Raw genomic sequence first — 26,181 nt, 5'->3', positions numbered from 1 at the left:
TCCAACTATACCTCTTACTCATCTCTGTAACAAGAGAGCCACCCAGTCAAACAGGAATCTCCTGTGAGCCTATACTGGGTTGTCGAGGGTGCTGTGTATATGGTTACCTGCTCTGAGCAGCTAATCCTCCATGCCCAACAGTCAGTTTAGAGTTTTCCTCTTTCAGGTGTTTCTATTGAATAAAACCCTGGGGCATTGGGGGTTGGCATTGGAGTGTTGAATGTGGTGACCCTTAACTTGAAACTTCATAAAGCTAATGCAATAAACACAATCAATGAACCCACATAAATTGCATAGTTTACCAAACATTTTAATTAAGCAAATTAATTGGTTTAACTCCAATCCTCCTTTCCAGATGAATAGGTGAAGCCTTTTGGTGGGTGAGAAATGCACACCTTGAGTACAAGTGCTCTGCCTTTATTTGTGGCTGACTTTCTCTCTCTCAGGAACCTCATGGACCCATGTAATGCCAGGACGGTAGAAAGACCCCTCTCCTCCAATAACTGGCTCTGCAAAATGCCCCTCCTGGCTCCTTGTGCTGTAGCATCTTTGATTTTCATCGTTCTGTTCTGCGAAGTTTCTGGTCCATGTTGCATCCTGACAATACGAGCAGTTTTTCAGTCATAGTAAATTTTATAGGGGAAGGAGCCATTTCCAGGCTGAACATGATGGAACTCCCAGACTCCTTCTAACTACTAGAGATGAAATTTTATTATTTTTACATGGCTACCTATACATGAGGCTGCTGGACTATGGTTCCCTCCTATGGCCTCTGCTTACTCCCATCATATAAATATTATTGGCAGTTTTTAGTCAAATTTCAAATGCTTAGAGAAAAGCAGCCATTAAACCTACCAACCAAAAGCAAGCTTTTCCATGAGAAATGATACTCAGTTTTAACCCTCTGGCTTTCTCTAAATGTTAGGATTTTCCTATCTTTTCCCATAGACGTAATTGGCTCTGCCTCTGAAACTCTGTGTGTTACCCACATCTCTTTCATGGCACCTGCTTCTGACTGTCCCTGAAGCAGAACAAGGGCCCTGAGGGCAGGAGCATGTCCCCAAGGCTCTTAGTGACGTGCCTGGCCCAGAGCTGGCGTATGCCAGCTGTGGGGACAGATGGCTGCCAACAAGCTGAGGTGCACAGTGGAGAATGTGGACGTCATCAGAATCCCTTTCCTCTAACCCGAAAGGAGAGAGGGAGTTTAATGCGTGCATCTTTCTTGGAAGAGGAAGGAGTATATGGCGCAGCAATTGGGCTGTGCAACTTGTGACCACTGTGCCCAGAGTTTATCTAGAGCAGGGATGGCGAACCTATGACACGCGTGTCAGAGGTGACACGTGAACTCATTTTTGGGGTTGATTTTTCTTTGTTAAATGGCATTTAAATATATAAAATAAATATCAAAAATATAAACCTTTGTTTTACTATGGTTGCAAACATCAAAAAATTTCTCTGTGTGACACGGCACCAGAGTTAAGTTAGGGTTTTTCAAAATGCTGACACGGAGCTCAAAAGGTTCGCCATCACTGGTCTAGAGCAACACTGAGAATGCTTAGGGAGAGAGGAGAGGAAACTTCAAGTGAGAGGACCTAGCTCTCGCCTTGCCTACTACTTGAGCCAGCCCGTTGTTAAACAGTCCTTTCATCCAAATGCAACACCCAAGTGATGTGAGAGAGAAGCTGCCCCACCTCCAACCTGTAGCATGTTCTTCCTCCGTTTACTTAAATGGCGGTCTGCTGCACCCCTCTCCCGGGCACATGTTTGTGTCTGTATGAAATGAACAAGTTGCTGCCATTCTCTCCTTCATTCAGTCCCTGTGTCTCCCCCTCGCCCACCTTCTCACCCTCACTCCACATTCACACCAGATTCATCTCTGTGGAAAGAAAGACAGATGCTAAGGCCTGTTTCTCGACACTGAATCCAGCTGTTCCTGGGAATAGGAGCCAGGACAAACACATGAGCCCATTTTCCACCTTCGACTTCAAAAGCTAGGAAAGAACGTGCATCAGATAGAGCCTTGCTGAGAGCAATTTATAAGGTGGCTGGTGAGAGCCACAGATCCAGCCTTGCAGGGAATTTATTTCCACGTAAATCGATACCAGGGTTACTTATTGGAGTGTTCTTCCTGCCAACAAGTTAATAAAAGTCAGCATTTGAAAATCCAGTGAGAAATTCGTGCTCGCAATGTGAATTAAATAGCTCTTGAAGGCTGCTCCTTGCCATTTTGGATTTTGCCTGGCAAGCTGATTCGATGTGTAAGTCTTGGATTTTCTCAGCTTTGATGAGGTGGTCAGGTCACATTCCTGGTCCAGAGTGAGCGCAGCACAGTGTGATGGCCTAGAGCAGCCGTGGCCAAACTACGGCCCGCGGGCCGGATCCGGCCCGTTTGAAATGAATAAAACTAAAAAAAAAAAAAAGACCGTACCCTTTTATGTAATGATGTTTACTTTGAATTTATATTAGTTCACACAAACACTCCATCCATGCTTTTGTTCCGGCCCTCCGGTCCAGTTTAAGAACCCATTGTGGCCCTCAAGTCAAAAAGTTTGCCCACCCCTGGCCTAGAGACAAACCTGCTGCCCAGAGCCTTTGAAACATCGGAGTTTCCCTGAAGATAAGCAAATTTGGGTTCAGCCATTGACGTTTTGATTTGAATGTTTGCCACTTCTTATCTCTTAATAATTTTTGCTTCAGAAAGCTCACAAAGATAACCTCATTGAGATAAGTGAGGCTCACAGTATTAAGAAAGAGACAGTGATTACAAAATACTCTTCCAAGAATTGAATTTAGTTCTTCAGGTCAGCTTGCTCATTGTTGTTTCCTGGGCTGGTTATTTTTGTTCTGTTCCGACACAGGCTTCAGATGTGATGAAAAACACCCGGGGAGTGGAAATAGGTGAAGGAACAGAGAAAGGGCAAGTACCGGGTAGACCCGCAGAAGTGAAAGTGAGCGAAGGACTTGAACTTTCCTTCTGAGTCCTTTTTGATGGAATTTGCTAAATTTATGTGAAATGAATCTATTTGACTGGCCCACCGTCTACCATGATGTTTACAATAGACACCCTTATGGTGTTTCAGCAGTTGTTCTTAAAAGTTCATCTAATGTACTGCCACCCAATTGACCCCTAGTTTTTCAGAAAGCCCTGAGGAGAGATGTTTATTAATATAAGGATGCAGAGTTGGGAAGGTTTGGCTGATCCGTGCTGGACCACAGTGGGGATCTGATGTCATTGGTGGGTTCTTACTGCTTAAGGTTTCACAAACTAAGTCCTAGTTCCTGAGAGTGGGAGTGAGTTATGTTCTGTGGGAAGGACGATGCAGAAGAGAGTCAGGAAGCAAATAGCTCGGTTCCCACTTTCTGAGCTCATTTGAATTCCTATCTGAATGGAATTCAAATTCAGAAATGAAGCAAGACTTTTGTGGCTCCTTTCGTGGCCTCTCTTGTGGTCTGATGGCCATGCCTGAGATGGAAGAAGGCAAGCAGGCCAATGTCAGGTCTGCTGTGGTTGTGAATGGTCAGGGGGTGGGACGAAGTTGGGAACCCCTAGAACGTACTCCTCTCTTCTCTACCCCCCTTGTCCCCAAATCTAGTATTTTGAAGGGGACTTTTCTAATCAAATCTAGCCCTGCCTCAGGCACTGTTAGCTTTTACTATAGTGATGGGTAAGCTCATGGGGCTACTTCACCAGGCCGTCGGGAGGCCCTGTTCATGTATGTTTCACGGGAGGCCCTGTTCATGTATGTTTCACAGGCCCAAGGTCTCATCTCACTGCCCCGCAGACCTGGAGCCTCAGCAACCAGTTCTCATGCTCTCAGGCACACATGAAACTCCTCGGTGGCAGAAAGCCAGCCTGTGCATTTATGGTGTGGAATGGACCTTAACCAACAAGGAATGTATTTGCTATTTGGAACACTCTGTCCAAGTATCAGCACACATGGCAGAGAGGACTGCAGAGAGTCGTCAGAATTAATGTAGTCAGATGGAAAGCAAAGGGTTGAGGCAAAGGGCTTTGATCGGGCTGTGTTAGGGCCACTGGGTCACCCCTGTAGTTCTGAAGTGCTCATCGTTTCCAGTACCCAGATGTTTGAAACCGTCAGACACAGAATTTGTCTTCCTGCGGTGATAACATTCCTGCCAATAACTCTACTGCTTTTTCTTCACTGCTGACCCTTGGTTTTAGACCTTCAGCCTGGAGTTTGACAGGGCTGCTACTTTACACTGTACACCCTATTCTATTGGAAAGTTTCTCAAACAACATCTCAGGCTGTGAACCGTAGAGCCATTCATTGGATAAGGGGTAAAGGAAATGACTCTTGTGTTCTTGTCAAATTACCAAGTGGGCACTGCCATGAAAAATACTAGAAACCACTTTTTTCCATAGAAAAGGTAAAACTCACACATTTTGGTAACGCTGGTGCCTGGATGCTTGGGAAGGAAGCTCTGAGTGCTAACGCCTGTGTCTTATCACCCAGGCCAGCGAAAGGCGCATCCACCTCGTCGTGTCCCGCCAGACCCGTCAGCAGAGTCCTGACATCTTTCAGGAAGCCGGCTGGAGCAGCAACGGCAGCCGGTCCTCGGGGCCAGGGGCCAGGAGCCACAACCCCAAGGTGAGACCCAGTAGGGTATGTCCACCGCTTCTGCAGTGAGTTATTTCTCGGGAAGGCTGCACACATTAACATTTCTAAGTGTCATCTCTGGATTTCATCACTTAAACACTGTGTGACTTATCTTGTAACAATAAAAGCCCAGAGTCCCATCTTCAAGGCCTGGTGGGATAGCAGGTGTCTCCCATCCAAGCAGAAGAGAGGAAGATGCAGGAGGGTTTTGAAACCTGATCTTGCAGACCTCATAATTTCTGGTCTAAGCCAAATAGATGTCATGTCATTTCAACTCATTTTGTTTCAGGACTGTTTTTCATTCACTTTGAAATGAAGCAAGAGGTTTGCTTGGCTTCTGGATGAAGTTCCCAGTCTGCCTGAAACGGAGCAACTCCCCTGCTATTTTAGGGTGTATGTTTTTGCAGAAGGACCCAGAGAAATAATATAAACACTTGAAGTTCGTGTAACACTAGCAAGTGGTGGGGATGGGGCAAACCAGAGAGCACATGCCCTATCTTATGGAATTCAAATCCCGAAACATTTTTAAAAGCGGGGGGTGAAGCAGCATGTATCTGCCATGTGCAGCTCCTCTTTAAATGAGGTGGCTCAGCCCACTTTCTCCTTCTGTCTATGGCCAATGTTAGAGGCAGCGCCATAACTTCTCCATTTGGTTGGGTGTCTAAGCAACGCACACCTTGCTTAGACCAAGTTGAGTCCAATAGCCTCCATTTGGCATCCTATTGTGATGGTGATGAGTTTCTGGCCGCCATTTCTTCTGGGATCTGGTTTCATTAAATTACTTGTAACTAAAAAATCTGATAGAGAGCCCGTTCTTCCTGCATCAGATTAGGGAATGCCTACATACCACATCAGGCTAGATTTCCGTTTGGAATAATTCACAAGTTTGAATTTTTGAGCAATGTATGTAGAAACTATACTCAAAATTTTGATTTTGCAACATCTCTGCTTTGTATGCTGTTAATTACACAGCCTACAAGGATACTCCCTCTCCCCTTTCTCCAGCCTACCAGCCAGCTATGCCCCATAAATCCATAAATTCCAGGTTTATTTACAATAAGCAATCTCAACAGACCAAGTACCTCCTTGCTAAAACATTTTATGGATAAGCACTCCCTGGTGTCTTTTCACTAGTAAATACCATTAGTGTGTTTAAATAAATTTAATGCTATTAATGGAAAACTAGTTTATTCTCTTAATTAAAGTTTTAACCTAATTAGCTAATTATAATTGAGTTAGCAAGACCATATTATATTCTAGCTCACTAAACCCCTAAGAATGAAGCTTCCACCAGCCCTGTGGTTTTATAACCCCTTCTACCTAACCATAATGAATCATGGAAAGAGCCAGGAGGGTCTGATCAAATTTTTGCTGAAACCCTCCCTCTCTCATATGTTCAATTCCTGGAAAACATGCATAACAAACTGGCCCAGTAGAGATTGTAATTATTTTCATTTTAATTTATAGTTCTCTCTGCCTTCTGAAATGCTCCTACACACATTAAAAGTGGCATATTTAAAAATGAAATGAAGACATAGATGTATTTTGTTTAGGAAACAACATGGCTTTTTGAAAGCAGGAAGTAAAATTACTCAAAGAAATACCAAAGAAGACAAACCAAGATTTGTGAGACAGAAAAGTTTTCAGTGAATTCAAAAGTTAAAGAACAATAGGCATCACGATTAGAAGTGTGGCTGCCTCTGAGAGAGGAAAGGGAATGTGATCCAGAGAAGTCAGAGAGGCACCTTAGCTGTACATGGGACATGCATGTCTGACACTGGTTGCCAGGTATCTGGGTAGGTTATGTTCATCTTTATTCGTTTTTTAATATGTCTAAAATGCTTTTTAAAAACCCAAAGCAAATATTCTATTATGTAATTTTATAGTTGAGAGTACACTGGTGGCCCTGACATGTTTTAATCAGCTTAAACTATTTTATCATGAATCATGTGTTAAACATTAGGGAGCACCTTCAAGTCTCCAAAGTAGGGAAGGGGTGTGGGGAAGAAAACGGGGGGAAAAGATCCCTGTTGTATTTAACTCTCTTCTCTCCAACCAAAGTTAGGCAAGTCCATGTACGGAGGGGTCAGGGAGCACTGGGGCTTTTCCATTCCTAACACAGGTGTGTCTCTCCTGTGGGTAAAGCAAGTATGTGGGAGACACAGGACACAGGGACACATTTCTTATCTGGGGTAGTCCAGTCATGTCTGTTTGCAGAAAGGCTGTTTGGGAAGCACCACACCGAAGAAGTGAAAGGAGGTTCTGATCTCCAGGAATTTGCATGTAAAAACATCAATGAACACACCTCTGCAGCGGGGAGGACGTAGCTTTCCGCAACCAAAACATGTGTCATGTGATTTATTTGACACAATTTGATTTGGGTTGAGTTCTGTAGTCAATGAACTAGTTAAACTCCCTCTGGAAAAATTGGGTGATTAGTTCTTTCATGTGTTTTTCTGACAGATGCCTGAACATTGGTAAGTTAATTTAGATCACGCGTTTCAGTATTACCTCTAAAAGCAAAACGGGATAGTGAGGAGCATGGATTTAGAATCAGACAGCCTGGATTGCAGGTCCCAATTTTCCTCCTGACACCCGTTTCACTTACCTGGTTTTTTAAAATGTTAAGCCTTAGTTTGCCTGCCTGGACCTGCCTAAGTAGAAAACAAATATATATTTCCTTCCTTTTCCCAAAGGTGTAGCTGGCCAATCTATACATTATTTCAGCGATATTTATTCACAACAAATATTAAAGCCTCACGAATTCCTATTAACTGGAGTGGCAGGAGAAAAGCCAATGTAACTTCTGGGATATATTTCTTAAGATATGGAATTTTGCTACTTTCAAATGAATTTTATAACACCTTTTAAAAAAAAAAAAAAAAAGTCCTATTTTCCACTTGGTTATATTACTTTTAGCCACAGGTTTGCTGTTACATGGGCATTCTTACCCATTTCATAGATGAAGCTAGAAGGAGCTTGAGTGATCACAGTATCACAAATCTCCTAAGCTAATTACTGTTAGAAACCCAAATATCAATAAGAGATGTTAAAACTTACTACAAAGAAAGGTAATTAAGTTATTGGAATCTTTGTTTTCACCTGGGAAAATATTGGTAAATATGGATAAAACAGTATCGGCAGAATTGTGAAAAATCAGTATTTTCACAATGTCTTGGCGAGATAATAAATGACAGAAACCATTGCAAAGGTAATTTATCAACGTCTATTGAAATGTAAAATGCCAGGCTCTTTGATTTCTCCATTGTAATACTAGGACATTAGCCTTAAGAAATAGTTACATGAGTGCACAAGATATGTGAGTCTAAGATGTTTGCAGTGTCCCTGTTTAATTCTGCAGAAGACTGCAAACAAACTGTCATCAGTGGGGAATAGAACACATCCACACAAAGTATTAGGCAGCTGTTCAAGAATGAGATAGTGTGTGAGTTATGTGTGTGAGTTATCCTTGTTTTTCAGAATATTCCAGACTGTGTTTTAGACAGCACCTCAGGAGATTGATCAACTACCCTTACGATGTCCCTGTCCCGCATGTGGAAATAATGAAATGAAGCCCTTCTTTGAGAGCATCAGGAGTAAATGCTTTACAAATATCCCCAGGAATGAGCTGAAGCAGCAGGGCAGCCAGTGGGAGTCTCTGGGTTTAGAATTCTTGCCACATTGGGGGCATTTCAGAACTGCCTGCATCTCCAAGTGGGGCTCTTCTGAGAGATGCTCGTGATTAAAGGAAGAGACATCCTGCATCTAATTGCTTTTCAGAAGGGAAAGGTCATGTGCTGAGAATGGATCTTGAGAGCCCCTCTAAGTCTACTCCTTGGCCTTAGCCGGAGTGCTAGGACTATTACTAGTCTTATTTTGAAACTTTACTCTGAAGAAAGTCTTATTTCAGTTTTATAACCCTCATCTGATAACCATTATCTTCAAGGTTCTGGGGTTTATATAAACACAATCCAGACCTTACAAGTACTAATTATAATATATACCTTGCCATAATTATTCATAATTTCTGACTTATTATTCTATTACTACCAAAAACAATTTGTGGCAATTTGCAATGTATTCATCCATTTATTCGGCAAACATGTATTTAAAACTATCTTCAGTGTGCTAAATGCTATATTCAATGCTAGGGGTACAGTAACAGGCCATTAGTGCGTACAATGAAGCCATTAAGAGAGACATGGCTAACTTAAAACCGCAGGAAATCATAGATAATAAATGCACACAAAGCCTAGGCTTATCTTGCTTCCTAATGAGGCATTTAGAATTGACCCTGTGCTTGCAGGTAAAATAGTTCTATATGATGTCATCCATCCAGTTTGTAGACATTTGTTTAATTAGAATTCATTTGATTTGTTGAATAGATAATATATATCCTATATAATAAAAGGCTAATATGCAAATTGACCAAACGGTGGATTGGTCGTTATGATGTGCCCTGACCACTAGGGGGCGGATGCTCAAAGCAGGAGCTTCCCCCTGGTGGTCAGTGTGCTCCCACAGGGGGAGCGTCGCTCAGCCAGAAGCCCTGAGCTGGGTTCACAACTGATGAGCACAGCGGTGGTGGCAGGAGCCTCTCCCGCCTGTGTGGCAGTCGGACATCCCCCAAGGGCTCCCGGACAGGGAGAGGGCACAGGCTGGGCTGAGGATTCCTCCCCCCAAGTGCACAAAATTCAGGCCTCTAGTATGTGTGTGTGTGTGTGTGTGTGTGTGTATATATATATATGGAGAGAGAGAGAGAGAGAGAGAGAGAGTGGGGGGGGGGGGGGGGTTCAAATGGAAAGGATATGTTAAGAAGTCCCTGTTCCACCTACCCCCAGGAAACCAATTTTTCTCCCAGTTTCTTTATAGAAATGCAAATAGTAATACAAATCATTTTTCTTCTTTTTTTAAAAAGAGCTAGTACACTTACACTTAATTTGTACCTTGATTTTTTTTTAGTCAGATGTGCTTTTAAATGTTCCTTCCGTAGGTACAACTATAGCTATGCTTTGAGCCAGATACTTCTTTGAGGTTTGACCAAGTGTTTTATTTGCAGTGCACATGCCCACAGTCTTAGTCCCCTAGAATTCAGCAGTCACCAACCTTTCGGACCTCGCGGACCACCAGTGATCCGCGGACCACCGGTTGGCGACCGCTGCCTAGATCACTGCACCAGCAGGGAGAATACATTTTTGGAAAAGTATACATTGATATGTATTCATTGATAAGCAGTGCTCTTAACCTTCTCTACATTATTGCTTCAAGATAATGCTGCATATAGCTTTGCATGGTTTTCATCTAGTGCTATTAAATCAAATTTGCTTTTCAAAAGTTGACCCACAGTGTATACTATACAATTGCGTATACTATATCTTTATATTCTATATATTTTATGTAACAAAATGAAAAAGTACAACTGACTGCATATTATTTAGAAATACTAAAGCGTAAAGATGCTAATTGGGAGAAACCTAGATATTGGTGAATTTTTAAGAGTCATATATATGAAATCCATTATATTGAGAATTTCTATAATTGATACCTGCATAAAGTTAACTGGCACTATTATTTAAAATTTGGTTACTTTTGTAACTGAGGAAAAAATCCTGATATTCATGAATGAAATGGGTGTTATTTCCAAAATGTTGACTCAGCTATCAGGAATGAATCACTTGAAAAATCTGGGGTACAGTTCTTTCCATTTTCACTGAAATGTGAACTTCCTCTGAGTCAGCCTATAGAATTTGGGATAATATAACTCTGCCCTAGAGGGTGGGGGGAATGGCAAAGCAAGGGTTCTCTCTATGTGTGTCTTTCTCTGTGAGACCAAATACCACTATCATATATTTGTGCCATTTTGTATGTAGGAAATGCAAACCCATGTTTGTTTTTCTGTCTGTGCCTTTAGCACCTCCCTCTTGCAGTCACTTGTCTTGAGAAGGTGGTTAGTGTCCGAAAAGACCCCAGCGAATCCCTCGGGATGACTGTTTCAGGGGGAGCATCTCACAGTGAGTGGGATTTGCCTATCTACGTCATCAGTGTTGAACCCGGAGGAGTCATAAGCAGAGATGGAAGAATAAAAACAGGTAAAAAGAAAAGAAATTTAAGGTTCTGGGGCAGCAGTGTTAAGAGGAATTAGCAGCTTGCTAGGTGAGGTAACTGTTTCCAGATTTAACAAGCAAATGTGAGGGTGATCTGGCCGGGACATCTGTTACCCATTGACCATGAGTAGTTTGAGTGTAGTTGCCAGACTGGGTTTCAACCCTCCTTAGTTCAAGTGGATTGATGTGGGCGCCACCTTGCTTGCTAGTAAAGCAAGTACTGAAAACTATGCCAAGAATTAATAGGAAAATGCTAGTTACGAGCAAGTTGCCTTGGTTAAATGGCACAATTTTGTTCCATTTATTCTAAGTGATTCTTTGCTGGATTTATCCAGTGATGAAACTATTCATGAATTATTCAATTTTATGAGCTGTATAGGGGAAATAATTGGATAGACTTTGACTGAATATTAAGTGAAAGTACCATGCCATAGGTACTTTTCCACTGGTGAAAAGTGTTTTGTTACTTTAATCTTGTGTGTCCTGGACTTCTGAAATGAAAATGTCAAATGTGTATCCTTAATAATATCATCAATGCACATGAAGGGGTAACTCAGATGGTTGGGCAGTTATGTTATTTAAGGATTCAGAGTCAAGAGATAAAATGTAAAGTTTCTGAAGTACAGTTACTCAGTCTGTGGAGCCAGGGGGGATGGCATGTTAAGGGATTCAGTCAGCCAACCTAACGATGTTCCTTTGGGGTCAGGAAGGACTCAGGGCCTTTCCCATCTTTCCCCTATTTTTTACTCTTGCTGTGGTTATTCTATATAAAAAAGCTATTCAAAGGAGGCAGAAAATCAGGAGATAAAAGAACAGAAAATGGAGGCAGGGGAAATATGTATTTTAGTTTCTCTTGCTTTTCTTTTTCATCCAAGCACCTGGGTGCAGAATAATGAGGTCAACCAGGAAGTGACTTGAGAGAGAACATGAGCAGATTATAGGATATGTATGGAAATGGTCCAGCACATAGTAGGTGCTTATCCAATGCTGGTTCTTAGCACCTGTACAATCAATAGAAATGTTAACTCTTCTTTCCACCTCTTTGAGAACACAGTTCCAGGGCCCATTTTTCTTAACTGCTGTTGACTCCATGCCAGATACTCTCAGGAGTAGTTCCTTATTTATTCATTCAAATCATGTGTAATTAGGTACCTATCATACGCTAGGCTCTGTGCAGGTGCTGAAAGCTTTTGCCAAGTGCTCTCCCTTTGTGCTAAAAACATAAAACAAAAAAAGGAGTGAAAATAAAGATTTTCTTTGATTAAATGAGGCTATTCCTCCTCCCTCCCTTTTTTTGTTTTTTTAATGACAAGAGCCAAACACCAATGGGTATGCTTTAGAAACCTCTAAACACGACTTACCAACACCTTGGAGAATGCACACAATTCACCATTTGCTATATGAGAATCCAGCCTCATGTCAATGCAAGAGGATGACATGCACCCCACCCTCATTATTCACTGCATCCGTCAGTCAGTCCCTGCCCCTTTGTACTATAAGCAGAAGGTCCTATTGCACTAAGGATGGCTTCTGCTTCTCTGATCACTAGGTGACATTTTGTTGAATGTGAATGGGGTTGAACTAACAGAGGTCAGCCGGAACAAGGCCGTGGCATTATTGAAAAGCACATCCTCCTCAATGGTTCTTAAAGCTTTGGAAGTCAAACAATGTGAGTCCCAGGAAGAAGGCAACAGCCCAGCAGCTCTGGACTCCAACCACAACATGGCCCCACCCGGTGACTGGTCCCCCTCCTGGGTCATGTGGCTGGAATTACCACGGTGAGTCCCAATGTGACATCCTTGGGGAGGTATGGGAGGGAACAACTATATATATAAGAATGGTAAAATTATATATATATATACCATTCTTTCACTTTCTTGAGCTCACGGCACTAGCATCTTAATGAATCCCTGGCTTGGTTATGGGGCTATTTGAAATAATTGTAACTGGAAATGCAGGCAGAAACCATAGGGCAGGGACAAAAGCCTGGATGTGGAAACATTATTAGGCATGCATTATGAGGCGCTCACAGGTCTGCCATGAAGAGTCGTTTCCGTTTTTTTGCAACACGGAGCTCAGCTGATAGGGAGAGGATGCTGAAATCCAAGGTGTTCACTCAAGTAGGGGCAGGTTCACCTTTCCCGAATTGCTAGCGGTACAGCACTAGGATCTTGCATGGAGGGTGACTCCCATCCATGGTTTTACCTCTAGCTCAGGTGCCCCCTGGCTAAACCTAAAGCAACACAGAACACTTGGCCTTCACCTATGCTTATGCGTGTGTTGAGAACGCATCTATCATCTTCTCTCCCTAGTACCTACTCTTATGAGTTCTTGCACATAACTTCAGGAAGCAGCTGGCTTGTCACTTTAATAAACTAGAATCTTACAGTATAGCTGTTTGTCTCATAGACACTTCAGGAAAGGATTTGGGGGTAGCCTTGCTAAGTGACTGTAAACAAATTAAATACTCAGAGGGCAGATAAATTGGGTTTTGTTCATCTGCATCACAAACATTAACTCGGGGCCTTCAGAAGATTCTTACGAATTCCAAATGCATGATTTAAATGTTAAATATTGGAGTCACTGAAGGTGATATGCTGGCTAGAATTAAATGAATGAGAGCAGGATGTTTGGTTTTAGTACATTTTTCTTGAGGGTGGAGATAAGTCTTTTTTTTTTTAATTTTAAAATGAGGTTTATAAAACATCCCTGACTCAAATACAAACTGTCCTAGATTCATTTCTGAGCCTTCAGTAATTGATAAATTTAAATGAGTACATTTTTAAACAGCTGAAAACTGGGCATTGAGGCAGTTTAAAAACTTTAAACATTTAGAACTGAGCCTAGGTCAAAGAGGTTATTACTTCTATTGTTTAAAAAAAAATCTTTTTGAAACTGCATTCTAATATAGATCACTTTTTTTTTATAGATCACTTTTTGTGCTTAAAGCTATTCTGTTAAGTAATCAAGGTTCATGTAAGATGGGACAAATGTGAGAAACTTTTTACTCCAAATACGACCAAGTGAATGGCTTTCTTCTCCCCTTTTACTTGGCCGTGGGCGGGCACCTGGGATTTTGTTCATTTCCTTTAAGAGAAGGGCATTGTGAAAATAGTGCCAGTAGACACCACTGGTTTTCAGCCACCCTGGCAATGCTTATCTTCCTCCATCTCCTTCTCACCTAGTAGTAATTTAATAAGCACAGTACAAAATTCAGAGGGCACCAATGAGTATAGTGTGAAAGGTCGAGTCTCCCATCCCAGTCCTCTCACATCATAATCTCTGTCACCAATTCCTTGTGTATTTGTCCAGGGAGTATGTGTGTCAGGGGATGGCAAACTTTTTCTGAAAAGGGTCAGAGTTTAGGCTTTGTGGGTTATACTGTCTCTGCTGCAACTATTCAGTCCTGTATTAGCATGAAAGTAGCCATGGACAAAATGTAAATGAATGGGCATGGTTATTTGCAAAAGCAGATATATCTGTACACACACATAGTATTATCATACACACTATTATGTACTGTTTTTTTTTAAAATCTAATATACCCTAGGTATCATATCAGTAGATATAAAAAATACTACAATAAAAATTCAGACTGTACAGTGACAGCACCTACTATAGGAACTGGTTCCATTAAGGTGCGTTTGTACAACCAGATGGCAGTTTGCCTGGATATACTAGTATTATCGATCACACTCTGACTTCGGAGGCACCGCATCACTGTTAAGTAGCATGGAACTGTCAGGTAGAGAATTGTGATCTCATTTCTTCCCACCTGTGTATGGCTTGGTCTTTTCACCTAATGTTCGAAATAACTTCTGTTATTTGGATTCTTCTTCTCAGGGAATCCAGATATGTATTTGAAGTCTCGTGTTTCATTTTCTCTTGAATTCCTTTCAACTGTTTATTTCCATTGTTTTCTTTGCTTATTTTAATCTGTCCTTCATATCCCTTGTGTTTTTCAATAGTATATCTTTGTTTTTATATTGTTTCACTTCTTCTGTCAGTTTAATCTCTCATATCTGCCTTGATCTCTTATTTATAACTAGAGGCCCGGTGCACAAAAAATTGTGCACTCGGGGGGGGGGGGGGGGGGGAAGGGGTCCCTCAGCCCAGCCTGTGCCCTCTTGCAGTCTGGGACCCCTCGGGAGATAACGACCTGCTGTCTTAGGCCTGCTCCTGGGTGGCAGAGGGCAGGCCCAATCCCTAGGTGCAGCCCCTGGTCGGACTCAGGGCAGGGCCGATTGGGGAGTTGGGGCGCCGCCCCCTGTCATGCACAGAGCAGGGTGGATCGGGAGGTTGCAATGCCACCCCTAGTCACGCTCAGGGTAGGGCCGATTGGGGGGTTGCGGCACCACCCTGTCACACACAGAGCAGGGCCGATCAGGGGGTTGAGGAGCTCCCCCTTGTCACTCACAGAGCAGGGCCGATAGGGGAGTTGGGGCACCGCCCCCTGTCACACACACAGCAGGGCGGATCAGGGGGTTGGGGTGCCGCCACTGTCACACTCAGAGCTGCAGGGCGATCAGGGGGTTGGGGAGCTCTCCCTCCCGGCCCCTCATGAACAGAGCAGGGCGGATAGGGAGGTTGTGGCCCCACCCCGTCACACATAGAGCCGCAGGGCAATCAGGGGGTTGGGGAGCTCCCCCCGCCACACACAGAGCAGGGCCGATCAGGGGGCTGGGGCGCCGCACCCTGTCACACACAGAGCCACAGGGCAATCAGGGGGTTTGGTCGCTGCCCCCTGTCACGCTGATCCCGGTGCTGGGAGGCATATTACCCTTTTACTATACAGGATAGAAGCCTGGTGCATGGGTGGGGGCCGGCTGGTTTGCCCTTCAGGGTGTCCTGGATCAGGGTGGGGATCCTGCTTGGGTGCCTGGCCAGCCTGGGTGAGGGGATGATGGTTGTTTGCATCTGGTCACACCCCCTTCAGGGTGGGGGTCCCACTTGGGTGCCTGGCCAGCCTGGATGAAGGGATGATGGTTGTTTGCAGCTGGTCACACCCCCTTTAGGGTGGGGGTCCCCACTGGGGTGCCTGGCCAGCCTGGGTGAGGGGTTGAGGGCTGTTTTCAGGCTGGGGGGTGACTGAAGCTCCCAACCTGTCCTTTTTTCCTTTTTTTATTATTCTGGGCCAGCTTTAGCTCTGAGGCTCGGCTCCAGCTATGAGACCTCCACTGCTGAAAGCAGGTTTCTGGCCTTTGTTTACCCTCTGTATTTGAAACAATGTTGTGATCCTGCTGGCTGAAGCCTGGGGTTTTGTTTAGCTTCTATATTTGTTACAATGTTGCTTAGAGTGCAGCTGAGAGGCTGGCAAGGCAGGTGGGGAAGCTTGGCTTCCTCCGTCACTGAAGCAAGCAAGCCTCCCTGTTCTCGTCAGCTGCCTGGCTGCCGGCCGCCATCCTGGCTGGCAGTTAATTTGCATATCGCCCTTATTAGCCAATGGGAAGGGTAGCGGTCGTATGCTAATTACCATGTTTCTCTTTTATTAGATAGGATTATTTCAATAGTTTAAATTCACATTAATATGGCTGTTAAAACTTCATTTTTCTACAGCATTTTTCTGGTGAGTGGGTTTTGTCTGTTACTGTTATTACTGTTACCTTCCCACTTTTGTAGTGTGTCTCCACTGATTCTTTACCCTACCACACTGGCAGGCTACTTCCTGTCCACATGGGTTGTCTGTCTGGGTTATTACCTCACTTATGCCTTTCTTCTCTGCCACACTGGGCCCAGGGAATGCCTGCTAACAGTCAGCCTGCCTACTTCGGTGTTCCCAGTGGATGCATGTTTTGCCTATCAGTAGACCACTCACTATGCCCCCCCCCTCACTCACTAGGGCTCTACCAGCTCGGACTGCACTCTCCAGCTATGGGCACTCCCTCTTCTAACATCCTTCTTTGACTCTCACTGCCTTTGGAAGTTCTCTTTCATATATAGTGACTGAGTTTTAAGATGGAATTTGCATTTATACTTTTAAGTTTCCTAATTGCTTCTTTAGTAACTTTTTAAAAGCAGAAGGGCTACAACTAAAATAGGAGTAGGCATATCAATTATGTATTTTCACAATCATGCTGCAAAACCTCAGTTAACAAGTAACCATATTTATTTAATATTTAATTCACAAGTCTGTGGGGGCTCAGCTGATTCAGGCTAGGCTTGATTGATCTTGGCTGGCCATACTTATGTATCTAAGATTTGGCTGGTGGTGGCAAAAATCCCACTGTTGCTCTTATGGCTGAGTCCAGAATCAGAATAGGAAGACACCACAGTTATATAACTGGGCACACGAGGGTAGGGTAGCCACTTGGGGACATCAATGCAGTTATTTTATCACAGTAAGGAAGAATGAGGAAATATTGTTTCCAACATTTTGAGTCTGAGATACCAGTGGGACTTCCAAGTTTGATAAACACATCTAGAGCAGTAATTCCCAAAGTTTTTGTCTTAAGACCCCATACAGATTTATAAAGTATTGATGATCCCAAAGAACTTTTGTTTATATAAGTTATATCTAATGATATTTACCTTATGAATATAAATAATTTACTTATTTAAAATAATACACCCCATTATGTTAACATATATTTTAAAAAGTTATTGAGAAGATTGGCATTGTGTATTTTTTTGCAAACCTCTAACATTTGGCTTAATAGAAGATAAGTGGACTCATATCTAATTCTGCATTCTATCTGCTGCCAGATCACCTGTCATGTGTTCTCTGGAAAAAATGCCACTGTATACTCATAAGAAAATGAGTGAAAAGGCAAAGATCATACTATTATGACAAAAATATGTTTTACCTCTAGACCCTGAAAGGCACATAATTTGAGAACCACACTTCAGTAATATAGGGGTTCAGTGAAATATTGAGGTCCACTGAAAAGTGGAGTCCTTGAAGAACAGCTAGTGAAAGAACAAAAAATAGTAGCAACCGACTTCACCATATTTATCAACTCCTTTTAACAGTCTGTTACTTGAGGTAACCATAATTTTCTTATTTAGAAAAATTACCAAACTCCTTGCTATTCTTTATACTTTGCAAACTCTTCAATTAAGCCTTGAAATGAGTTCAAAATAGGAAAAAAGCTCATATTCAAAATGAAAATTAGAGTTTAACAAATGTTACTGACCAATGTCATCACTTAAAACATTTCACGAGACTTTTTATTGATTTTTCAAAAAGCAGTTAATATTTTAAGGTACAGCTTATAAACAAACCAATATCTTGTTTTTTTTCTTTTTGGTCAACATGAAAATGTTTATTTTCTTTCAAACCAGTTTCTGGACTCAGGGATTTTTAGAGTCAAATTCAGCTCCTGACATAGACCTTCTATCCTAACTGTAATACAGTTTGCACTTTAGCCTGCACTTATGTTAACAATCATCCAACTACCACAGAATAGTAAAAGAAATCATTTCTTCAATCTATATTTCTAATTTAGCTGAAAAATTCTACTCATTAATAGAAGACCTCTGGTCTGTCCTTCCCTTTTCCCATTCCTTTTATTACTTGCTATTCCATTTACTGCCAGTTTTCTATCCTCCATTATGAATCATTCTTATAATCTTTAAATATACAATTTCCATTCATTTTGTGCCTTCTTAAAATGTCTCTAATCTTTATTAAACATGTAGAACTACATACATATAAACTAGTATTTTTCAAAAGTCCAAATTTCAACAAATGCATTAATTAGGGTAAGTTTGAATTTTTTTAATTGAGAATAATTTATTCAAAGACTTTTGCCTTGTGGCTCAGTTCGTTGGAGCATTGTCCTGTACACCAGAAGGTGGTGGGGTTGGATTCCCAGTCAGGTACATACCCAGGTTGTGGGTTCAATTCCCAGTGAGGAAGCGTGCAGCTGGAAACTGACTGATGTTTCTCCCTCTCTCTCTGAGATCAATTAAAAAAAAACTTTTTTTTTTTAATCTACAAGTATGCTTGAATTTGGTTCACCAATAAGGATTTATGCATATCCAACTTTTTAATTAAGGCATTAAATCAATTATCTTTCCCAGTAGACATATAAACAAAACATAAATAGATGGTGTCATTTTTTAAAGTGTGTTTAACGATGGAAGAAAAAGCAAGCAAACAGCACAAAGGTCAATTTTAGAATGAATAGTGCTATTGATTCTAAAAAATAAAGTCAAAAAAGAAAATGGAAGATAAATCACAGTAATTATTAACTGAGTTCAACTTAACTGCTTATATATTAATTACATTCTATTGCAGGTACCTGTACAACTGCAAAGATGTTGTATTACGAAGAAGCACAGCTGGAAGTCTGGGCTTCTGCATTGTAGGAGGTTATGAAGAATACAATGGGAACAAACCTTTTTTTATCAAATCCATTGTTGAAGGAACACCAGCATATAATGATGGAAGAATTAGGTAACAATAACAACTATTTTAACAAAAAATTTATATTCAAATATTTTGTTTTATGCATTTTTATGCATAAAAAAGCATGGCCCTTCTTGAAAAAAAGGCATTTATTTATTATACCTTTCATATTGGTGAGAAATTAAACACATTTATGTAGCATGCAATTTCTAAGAAATCCAAAATGATTAGTTACTTGGTCCCGTATAGCAACTTGCTTATGAATCCCTTCTAACGTAAGCTGATTTTAGAGTTTGCAGAAGTGAGGAAGGGAGAAGTAATATAATTAAAATTGACAGATATAGCAAAAATTAGGACCTCCAATTAAACTTGAATTAACTTCAGCTATGGATCAAAATATTAATCATATACCTTGTTTTATTTTTTTAGATGTGGTGACATTCTTCTTGCTGTCAATGGTAGAAGTACTTCAGGAATGATACATGCTTGCTTGGCAAGGATGCTAAAAGAACTTAAAGGGAAAATCACTCTCACTATTGTTTCTTGGCCTGGCACTTTTTTATAGAATTGATGGGTCACAGAAAATCGCAAAGTTGAAACATTATATTTATCTTGTCAATTTTTGTATTTAATGGATACATTATAAAAATGTGAACTTCAGTATCAGCAAAATTATGATCTAATGAAAGCCAATTACACCTCAGAAAATATAATTCTCAAAACAAACATTACTAATAGTTTTTATTCAGTGTGGAGGATTTTGCATCACTCTACGTTTACGTTTATATTTTTCTATTTAATAAAAAGCTCTTAAACAGTTGAAATGGTTTGTATGCCCTCAAATGACTTCGAACCATAAAATTAAATTAAAAATTTGAGTATTTTAAAAATAACTTACAGCCAAATGATTTTAAAAGTGCATTACTGAAAAATGTTCCTTTCATCAAATAAGAAATAAATATTTTTTAAAATATTATAGTTGTCTTTAAGTTTGTGATACTAAATTCATTTCTATTATGACTATTTACTCAGAATTATAAACTTGTTTTTTTCTTAGATTTAATAGGAAATAACTAAAGCTCTTGTCACTTATTTTTTTATTCACAATCTAAAAAAATCTGCATGCTGTTCAACCAATGAGCCTTGGGAAAATCAAGAAAAGCCAAACCAGCCTCAGATAGATGGCCATGAGGGAATTCAAAATTGTAATGAGTGTCCAGTGCCTGCTAGAAACTACAATTATGTTACTTCAGAGACCTCCCAAATACCATTAGATTCATTCTTTTACATATAAAAGTTCCCCATTCAATTTCACCATGAACCCAATTTAGAACACTGAAAATCTGCTATCAAAAAGTTGTATCAAAACTGTATGAGTTCTTTAATATGCTAAGCAACAGTGCCACAGCAGTATTGATAAAAGACTACTCTCAAGATTCAGGGGTGCCCTTTGATGCCTTTTGCAGAGAAACATCTTGAGAGACTAATATTTGATTAACTCAAGGAAATGTTAGCCAAGGTGGAACCCTGACCTTTATCAGATACTGGTATGTACACAGCTAAACGCAGTTCTTTAAATTCCCTGATGAGTGACTCATTTACATACTTTCTTGGATATAAAATCATTGCAATCTTATTTTTTAAATATTACAAAACAAAGATTTTTAACTTAACATGAAAAATTCGCTTTTATTTTGGGAAAAAAGCTTTTATACTAACAGAAGATTAAAGGTAAATTTCTTAAACATTATCCAGAAAAATAAACAAGATTTGTGGTATCTATTTCTGGGACTAATATACACAAAAGGTTATACCAGGCCTATTCTGCAGGTGCAGCCTCGGTGCTCTCCTGTTCAGGGGCAGGCTCACTGCCAGCTTCTTTTCCTTCTTTGCTTCTTTTTGATTTTTTGTGCTTGTGTCTCCTGTGACTGTCTCCTTCTTCACTTTCATGGCGACGTCTACTATTACTAAAAAAAAAAAAAAAGTGTGTTCTTAAAAATGTTTAAATATACAAGTGATGACAAAAATCAATCCACTTTGCCTAAATTCTGGGTGTTAAAAGATTTAATCCATTAGCCAGTTTTGGGTGGGTTTTTTTGGTGACTTTTATGCTGAGATTATATTTACACTAGAGGCCCAGTGCACAAATTTTGTGCGGGGGAGGGGGGTGGTGGTGGGGAGGGGGGCACGGGCTCCTCAGCCTGGCCTACACCCTCTTGCAATCCGGGAGCCCTCAGGGGAGCAGGCCTAAGCTGTCAGTCGGACATCCTTAATGTTGCCACGAAGGCGGGAGAGGTTCCCGCCACCACCTCTGCGCTCACCAGCTGTGAGCCCAGCTCAGGGCTTCTGGCTGAGCAGCGCTTCCCCTGTGGGAGCAAACTGACCACCAGGTGGAAGCTCCTGAGTTGAGCATCTGCCCCGCTGGTGATCAGTGCGCATCATAGTGACTGGTCATTTTGGTGTTCGGTCAATTTGCATATTAGCCTTTTATTATATAGGATTACAGGCTCATCTTCACCAATATCATCCCAGATTTCTAGGGCCCATATACTTTATTCTGAAAACCAAATTATAAATGAGAAACTGAAGGACTAAATCAGAAATACTTTCTAGGGTTGGTTTTAGGTAAATAATAGGCATTGAAATTTAACATCTATGTGTGCGTGCTATTGTTGTTTTTGAGACTACAAGGCCCTGAATTTTCTTTGATTAAACTTCTTTAATAATATTTACTATTAAAGACTGGTTCATATGCCAAATTCCCCCCTCCTAACAAGATAATGTAATAAGCTGAATTCTCTCATATTCCATGATAATTTTGGTTTACGTGTATTAAATACAGTCTTGTCAGATTTAAAAATCTTTGTTGAAGCATAAAAGGAACCAACTATTTCAACAGATTATTCTTAATCTTCCAATTAGGAATACATATGCTCTACTGGTTACTGGGAAATATTTGCTCTTTCTGAAGTCAAATCAATTTCTCAACTTCAAAGTGATTCACTATTTTATTAAAGAACAGACCTTCGAGATGACTTGTGTCTGGTTTCCTCTTTCTCTCTGTGTCGTCTTTCTCTATGTCGTTCTTCTTTCTCTCGACTTGCTCTATGACGCTCGTAGCCTCTTTCTGCATACTCCCTATATCTGTATCGTTCTTCGTCACTGAAATTGGAATAGAAACAACTTTTATTAACTGGACTGTTCATACGATTCTAAGAGATGTGACTTGAGTGCAAAACAGAAGCCCCCACGTTAGCATCTTAGAGAGAATAGATGCAAAATGTTTGAGCTGAGAGGGAAATAATGCCATTCCCAAATTAGAACTACAACAAATACAAGAACACAAAATATAAAATTACATATCATATTAAGGAACCAGTTTTGTTCTGTGGTATCATAATTGTCATAAGGTAGAAATTTTATAAAACAATGCTGTTTTTCTTCAAAAAATTGGGAGCTGTAACTCATTTACATTTTAATCAGTTTTCTTTTCCTCCTCTTAGAATTAAAAGCATGTTTGTCTATTTCAGATCTCAAACCAAAATTCTTTTTTAAATATATTTTATTGATTTTTTATAGAGAGGAAGGGAGAGAGATAGAGAGCCAGAAACATCGATGAGAGAGAAACATCGATCAGCTGCCTCCCGCACATCCCCCACTGGGGATGTGTCCGCAACCCAGGTACATGCCCTTGACCGGAATCGAACCTGGGACCCCTCAGTCCACAGGCCGACGCTCTATCCACTGAGCCAAACCGGCCCCAGCAAACCAAAATTCTTATATTACTTATAAAATCTTGGGCACACAGGATTCTAAAAACGTATTTAAAATATTTGGCTCACAATGACTACAGAGTAGAAAGTAGATAAAGGTTCTTCAACCACATAAAGAGTATATTCATCTAATAAAGCGGTATACAAATGAACAGCCCTAGCCAGTGGCTCAGCTGGCTGGAGACTCGTCCCATACAGGCTGAAAGGTCACAGGTTCGATTCCCAGGCAGGGCACATACCCAGGTTGTGGGCTTGATCCCGTCAGGGTGCATACAGGAAGCAACTTCTACAATATCCACACAAAATGCACGCAGAAAGCTGCTTGTAAACTTACTTGCATTCTGACATCCCAAATACTTAATACTATGTATGTATGTGGTGAGAAGAAGAGATTCAACATGGTTAACAACTTCAAATGCCAAAACTTAAAGCTGCACCTCCATTTTCTGACTCTTGAAACAATGAACTGGTAAAACTGAGAGTGATGACTAGTCTTTCTTTACCCCCCTAGCCCAGTCTTCTTTTCATGTCCTTTCACTTACATCCCTCTCTCCTTCTTTCTCCTAATCCTTTAAGTCTTTTTTTCTTGATTTTTTTTCAGCATAGAAGTCAATACTTTCCACAACCTAATATCAGTAAACTCACGTAGAAGGAATAAAAATGTCTTCTAGAGCTCTGTGTGCTGAAGAGCCTTGGTTTCTAGAAATATATACAAATTATTAAATTAATGGTTAAAGCATCAAGGAGGAGAGAAACCAAGATGGTGGCATAGGTAAACACCGGAGTTTGCTGCCTCGAACAACCACTTCAAAAATACAACTAAAAGATGGAACGGACATCACCCAGAACCACAGGAAGGCTGGCTGAGTGGAAATTCTACAACTAGAAGGAAAGAGAAAAGCATACCGAGACTCAGAGAAGGCGCAGTGCGGAACTAAAATACTAAGGTACAGAGGCGCATACGGAGTGGGCTGGCGGCTGAGGGCGCGGTTGTCGTTTTCATTCGGGAGGGAGTCTCAGGCTCTGAGCTCCAGTTCCGGGCGAGTCTCTGGGGACCCAGACTCATACGGGAGAAGCGGGACTGTCTGGCATTGGTCAGAACTTGAGGGCAGCTTTCTCTCGGAGGGGCTTGCAGCGATTGCCGAGACACGCCATAACTGCTAGCCCCACCCTGTTGATCCCGTGGGACCCGCCCTGCCCAAGCCCTGCACAGAGGCTTTTGCTGGATAGCCTAAGGCAGAGGCTAGATTAGCACCTCCCTAGAGATCCAGGAGCCAGTGTACCCAGAGATCAGAGTGGGACAATCAGGTTTGCAGCTCCGTGGAACCATAAAGGACACACTCAGGGGGCAGACTCAGTGAGTACCAAAGCCCCATTGAAGCAAGTCTTGCCCCAGAGGGGTGGCTCCAGCACAGAAGTTCTCCCACTGCAGACACAGCTGATTCTCACAGCCAATTGGCCTGGAGGTCAATTCCTCCCAGTGATACCAAAAACAATCAAGGCTTAACTACAACAAGACTGTGCACAAAGACCACAAGGGGGTGCACCAAGAGTGTCTTCCTCGGGTAATTGGGGAGGCTGAACCACTGGGCCCTAGAGGACACTTAGCACAGAAAACCACTGTATCAACACAGGGAAGCATAAAAAATGCGGAGACAAAGAAAAAGGACACAAATGACAGAAATGGAGGAAAGAAAACTACTGGATATAGAGTTCAAAACCACACGTTTAAGGTTTTTCAAGAATTTTCTAGAAACTGCTGATACACTTAATGAGACCTACAAGAAATCTAATGAGACCCTCAAGGTTGTGATAAAGGACCAACTAGAAATTAAGCATACACTGACTGAAATAAAGAATATTATACAGACTCCCAACAGCAGACTAGAGGATCGCAAGAATCAAGTCAACGATTTGAAATACGAAAAAGCAAAAAACACCCAACCGGAAAAGCAAAATGAAAAAAGAATCCAAAAATACAAAGATAGTGTAAGGAGCCTCTGGGACAGCTTCAAGCGCACCAACATCCGAATTATAGGGGTGCCAGAAAAAGACAGAGAGCAAGATATTGAAAATCTATTTGAAGAAATAATGACAGAAAACTTCCCCTACCTGGTGAAAGAAATAGACTTACAAGTCCAGGAAGCACAGAGAACCCCAAACAAAAGGAATCCAAAGAGGACCACACCAAGACACATCATAATTAAAATGCCAAGAGCAAAAGACAAAGAGAGAATCTTAAAAGCAGCAAGAGAAAGAAACTCAGTTACCTACAAGGGAGTACCCATACGACTGTCAGCTGATTTCTCAACAGAAACTTTGCAGGCCAGAAGGGAGTGGCAAGAAATATTCAAAGTGATGAATGCCAAAAACCTACAATCAAGATTACTTTATCCAGCAAAGCTATCATTCAGAATTGAAGGTCAGATGAAGAGCTTCACAGCCAAGAAAAAGCTAAAGGAGTTCATCATCACCAAACCAGGATTATATGAAATGCTGAAAGGTATCCTTTAAGAAGAGGAAGAAAAGAAAAAGGTAAAGATACAAATTATGAACAATAAATACACATCTATCAACAAGTGAATCTGAAAATCAAGTGAATAATCTGATGAACAGAATGAACTGGTGATTATAATAGAATCAGGGGCATAGAAAGGGAGTGGACTGACTATTCTTGGGGGGGGAAGGGGTGAGGGGAATGCGGGAAGAGACTGGACAAAAATCGTGCACCTATGGATGAGGACAGTGGTTGGGGAGTGAGGGGGGGGTGGTGGGAGCTGGGTGGAGGGGAATTATGGGGGGAAAAAAGAGGAACAAATGTAATAATCTGAACAATAAAGATTTAATTAATCAAAAAAAAAAGCATCAAGGAGTTGAGTGATCTGAGTAGGAGCAATAGGAGACAGAATAAGGTGAACATATACGCCATATAAAAGAACAAATCAGTCTGTGGTTTCTTAGCAAAAGTAATGAGTCTGTAGTGCTGTGCCTAATGCAAGAGATATTGCTGACCAGGTTGTTATTACTTCCATACATTACATTTTTAAACCATTTTTTTTAATCTTTATTGTTGAAAGTATTACATATGTCCTCCTTTCCCCCCATTAACCCTCTCCAGGGTGCCCCTGCCCTGGAGAACAAGAAAATATTAATATACATCCTATATAATAAAAGGGTAATATGGAAATAGACCAAACTGCAGAACAACCAACCAACCACTGAAAGCATAATATATTAATGATATGCTAAGGCTGCTCAACCACTTGCTATGACATGCACTGAGCACTAGGTGGCAGACAGTCAACTGGTTGACCACTTGCTATGACGTGCACTGA

The 26,181-nt window shown here is 41.2% G+C and overlaps 2 protein-coding genes across 32 annotated transcripts in view; one reads left to right on the top strand and one right to left on the bottom strand.

Moving 5' to 3' along the window:
* Positions 1-20,049, top strand: part of LNX1 (ligand of numb-protein X 1) — a 112,726-nt gene extending 92,677 nt beyond the window's left edge. For all 7 annotated transcript variants that reach the window (XM_036333862.1, XM_036333853.1, XM_036333859.1 and 4 more), the window contains 5 exons: positions 4,476-4,610; positions 10,531-10,708; positions 12,273-12,501; positions 18,963-19,121; positions 19,503-20,049. In XM_036333862.1, the coding sequence (XP_036189755.1) occupies positions 4,476-4,610; positions 10,531-10,708; positions 12,273-12,501; positions 18,963-19,121; positions 19,503-19,638 (837 nt within the window). In that variant the 3' untranslated portion in view covers positions 19,639-20,049. The remainder of the gene's footprint in view (positions 1-4,475; positions 4,611-10,530; positions 10,709-12,272; positions 12,502-18,962; positions 19,122-19,502) is intronic.
* FIP1L1 (factor interacting with PAPOLA and CPSF1) overlaps positions 17,865-26,181 on the bottom strand; it is a 97,165-nt gene continuing 88,848 nt past the window's right edge. For 24 of the 25 annotated variants that reach the window (XM_036333920.1, XM_036333866.1, XM_036333949.1 and 21 more), the window contains 2 exons: positions 22,098-22,235; positions 17,865-21,040 (listed from right to left, as the gene is read on the bottom strand). In XM_036333920.1, the coding sequence (XP_036189813.1) occupies positions 20,893-21,040; positions 22,098-22,235 (286 nt within the window). In that variant the 3' untranslated portion in view covers positions 17,865-20,892. The remainder of the gene's footprint in view (positions 21,041-22,097; positions 22,236-26,181) is intronic. The other variant, XM_036333867.1, reaches the window with a different exon arrangement.

Source organism: Myotis myotis, unplaced genomic scaffold, assembly GCF_014108235.1.
Source record: "Myotis myotis isolate mMyoMyo1 unplaced genomic scaffold, mMyoMyo1.p scaffold_m19_p_1, whole genome shotgun sequence".
In the NCBI taxonomy this organism is placed as follows: Eukaryota; Metazoa; Chordata; class Mammalia; order Chiroptera; family Vespertilionidae; genus Myotis; species Myotis myotis.
Note: the sequence above shows the minus strand (reverse complement) of the source record. Positions and strands in the feature narration are given on the sequence as shown.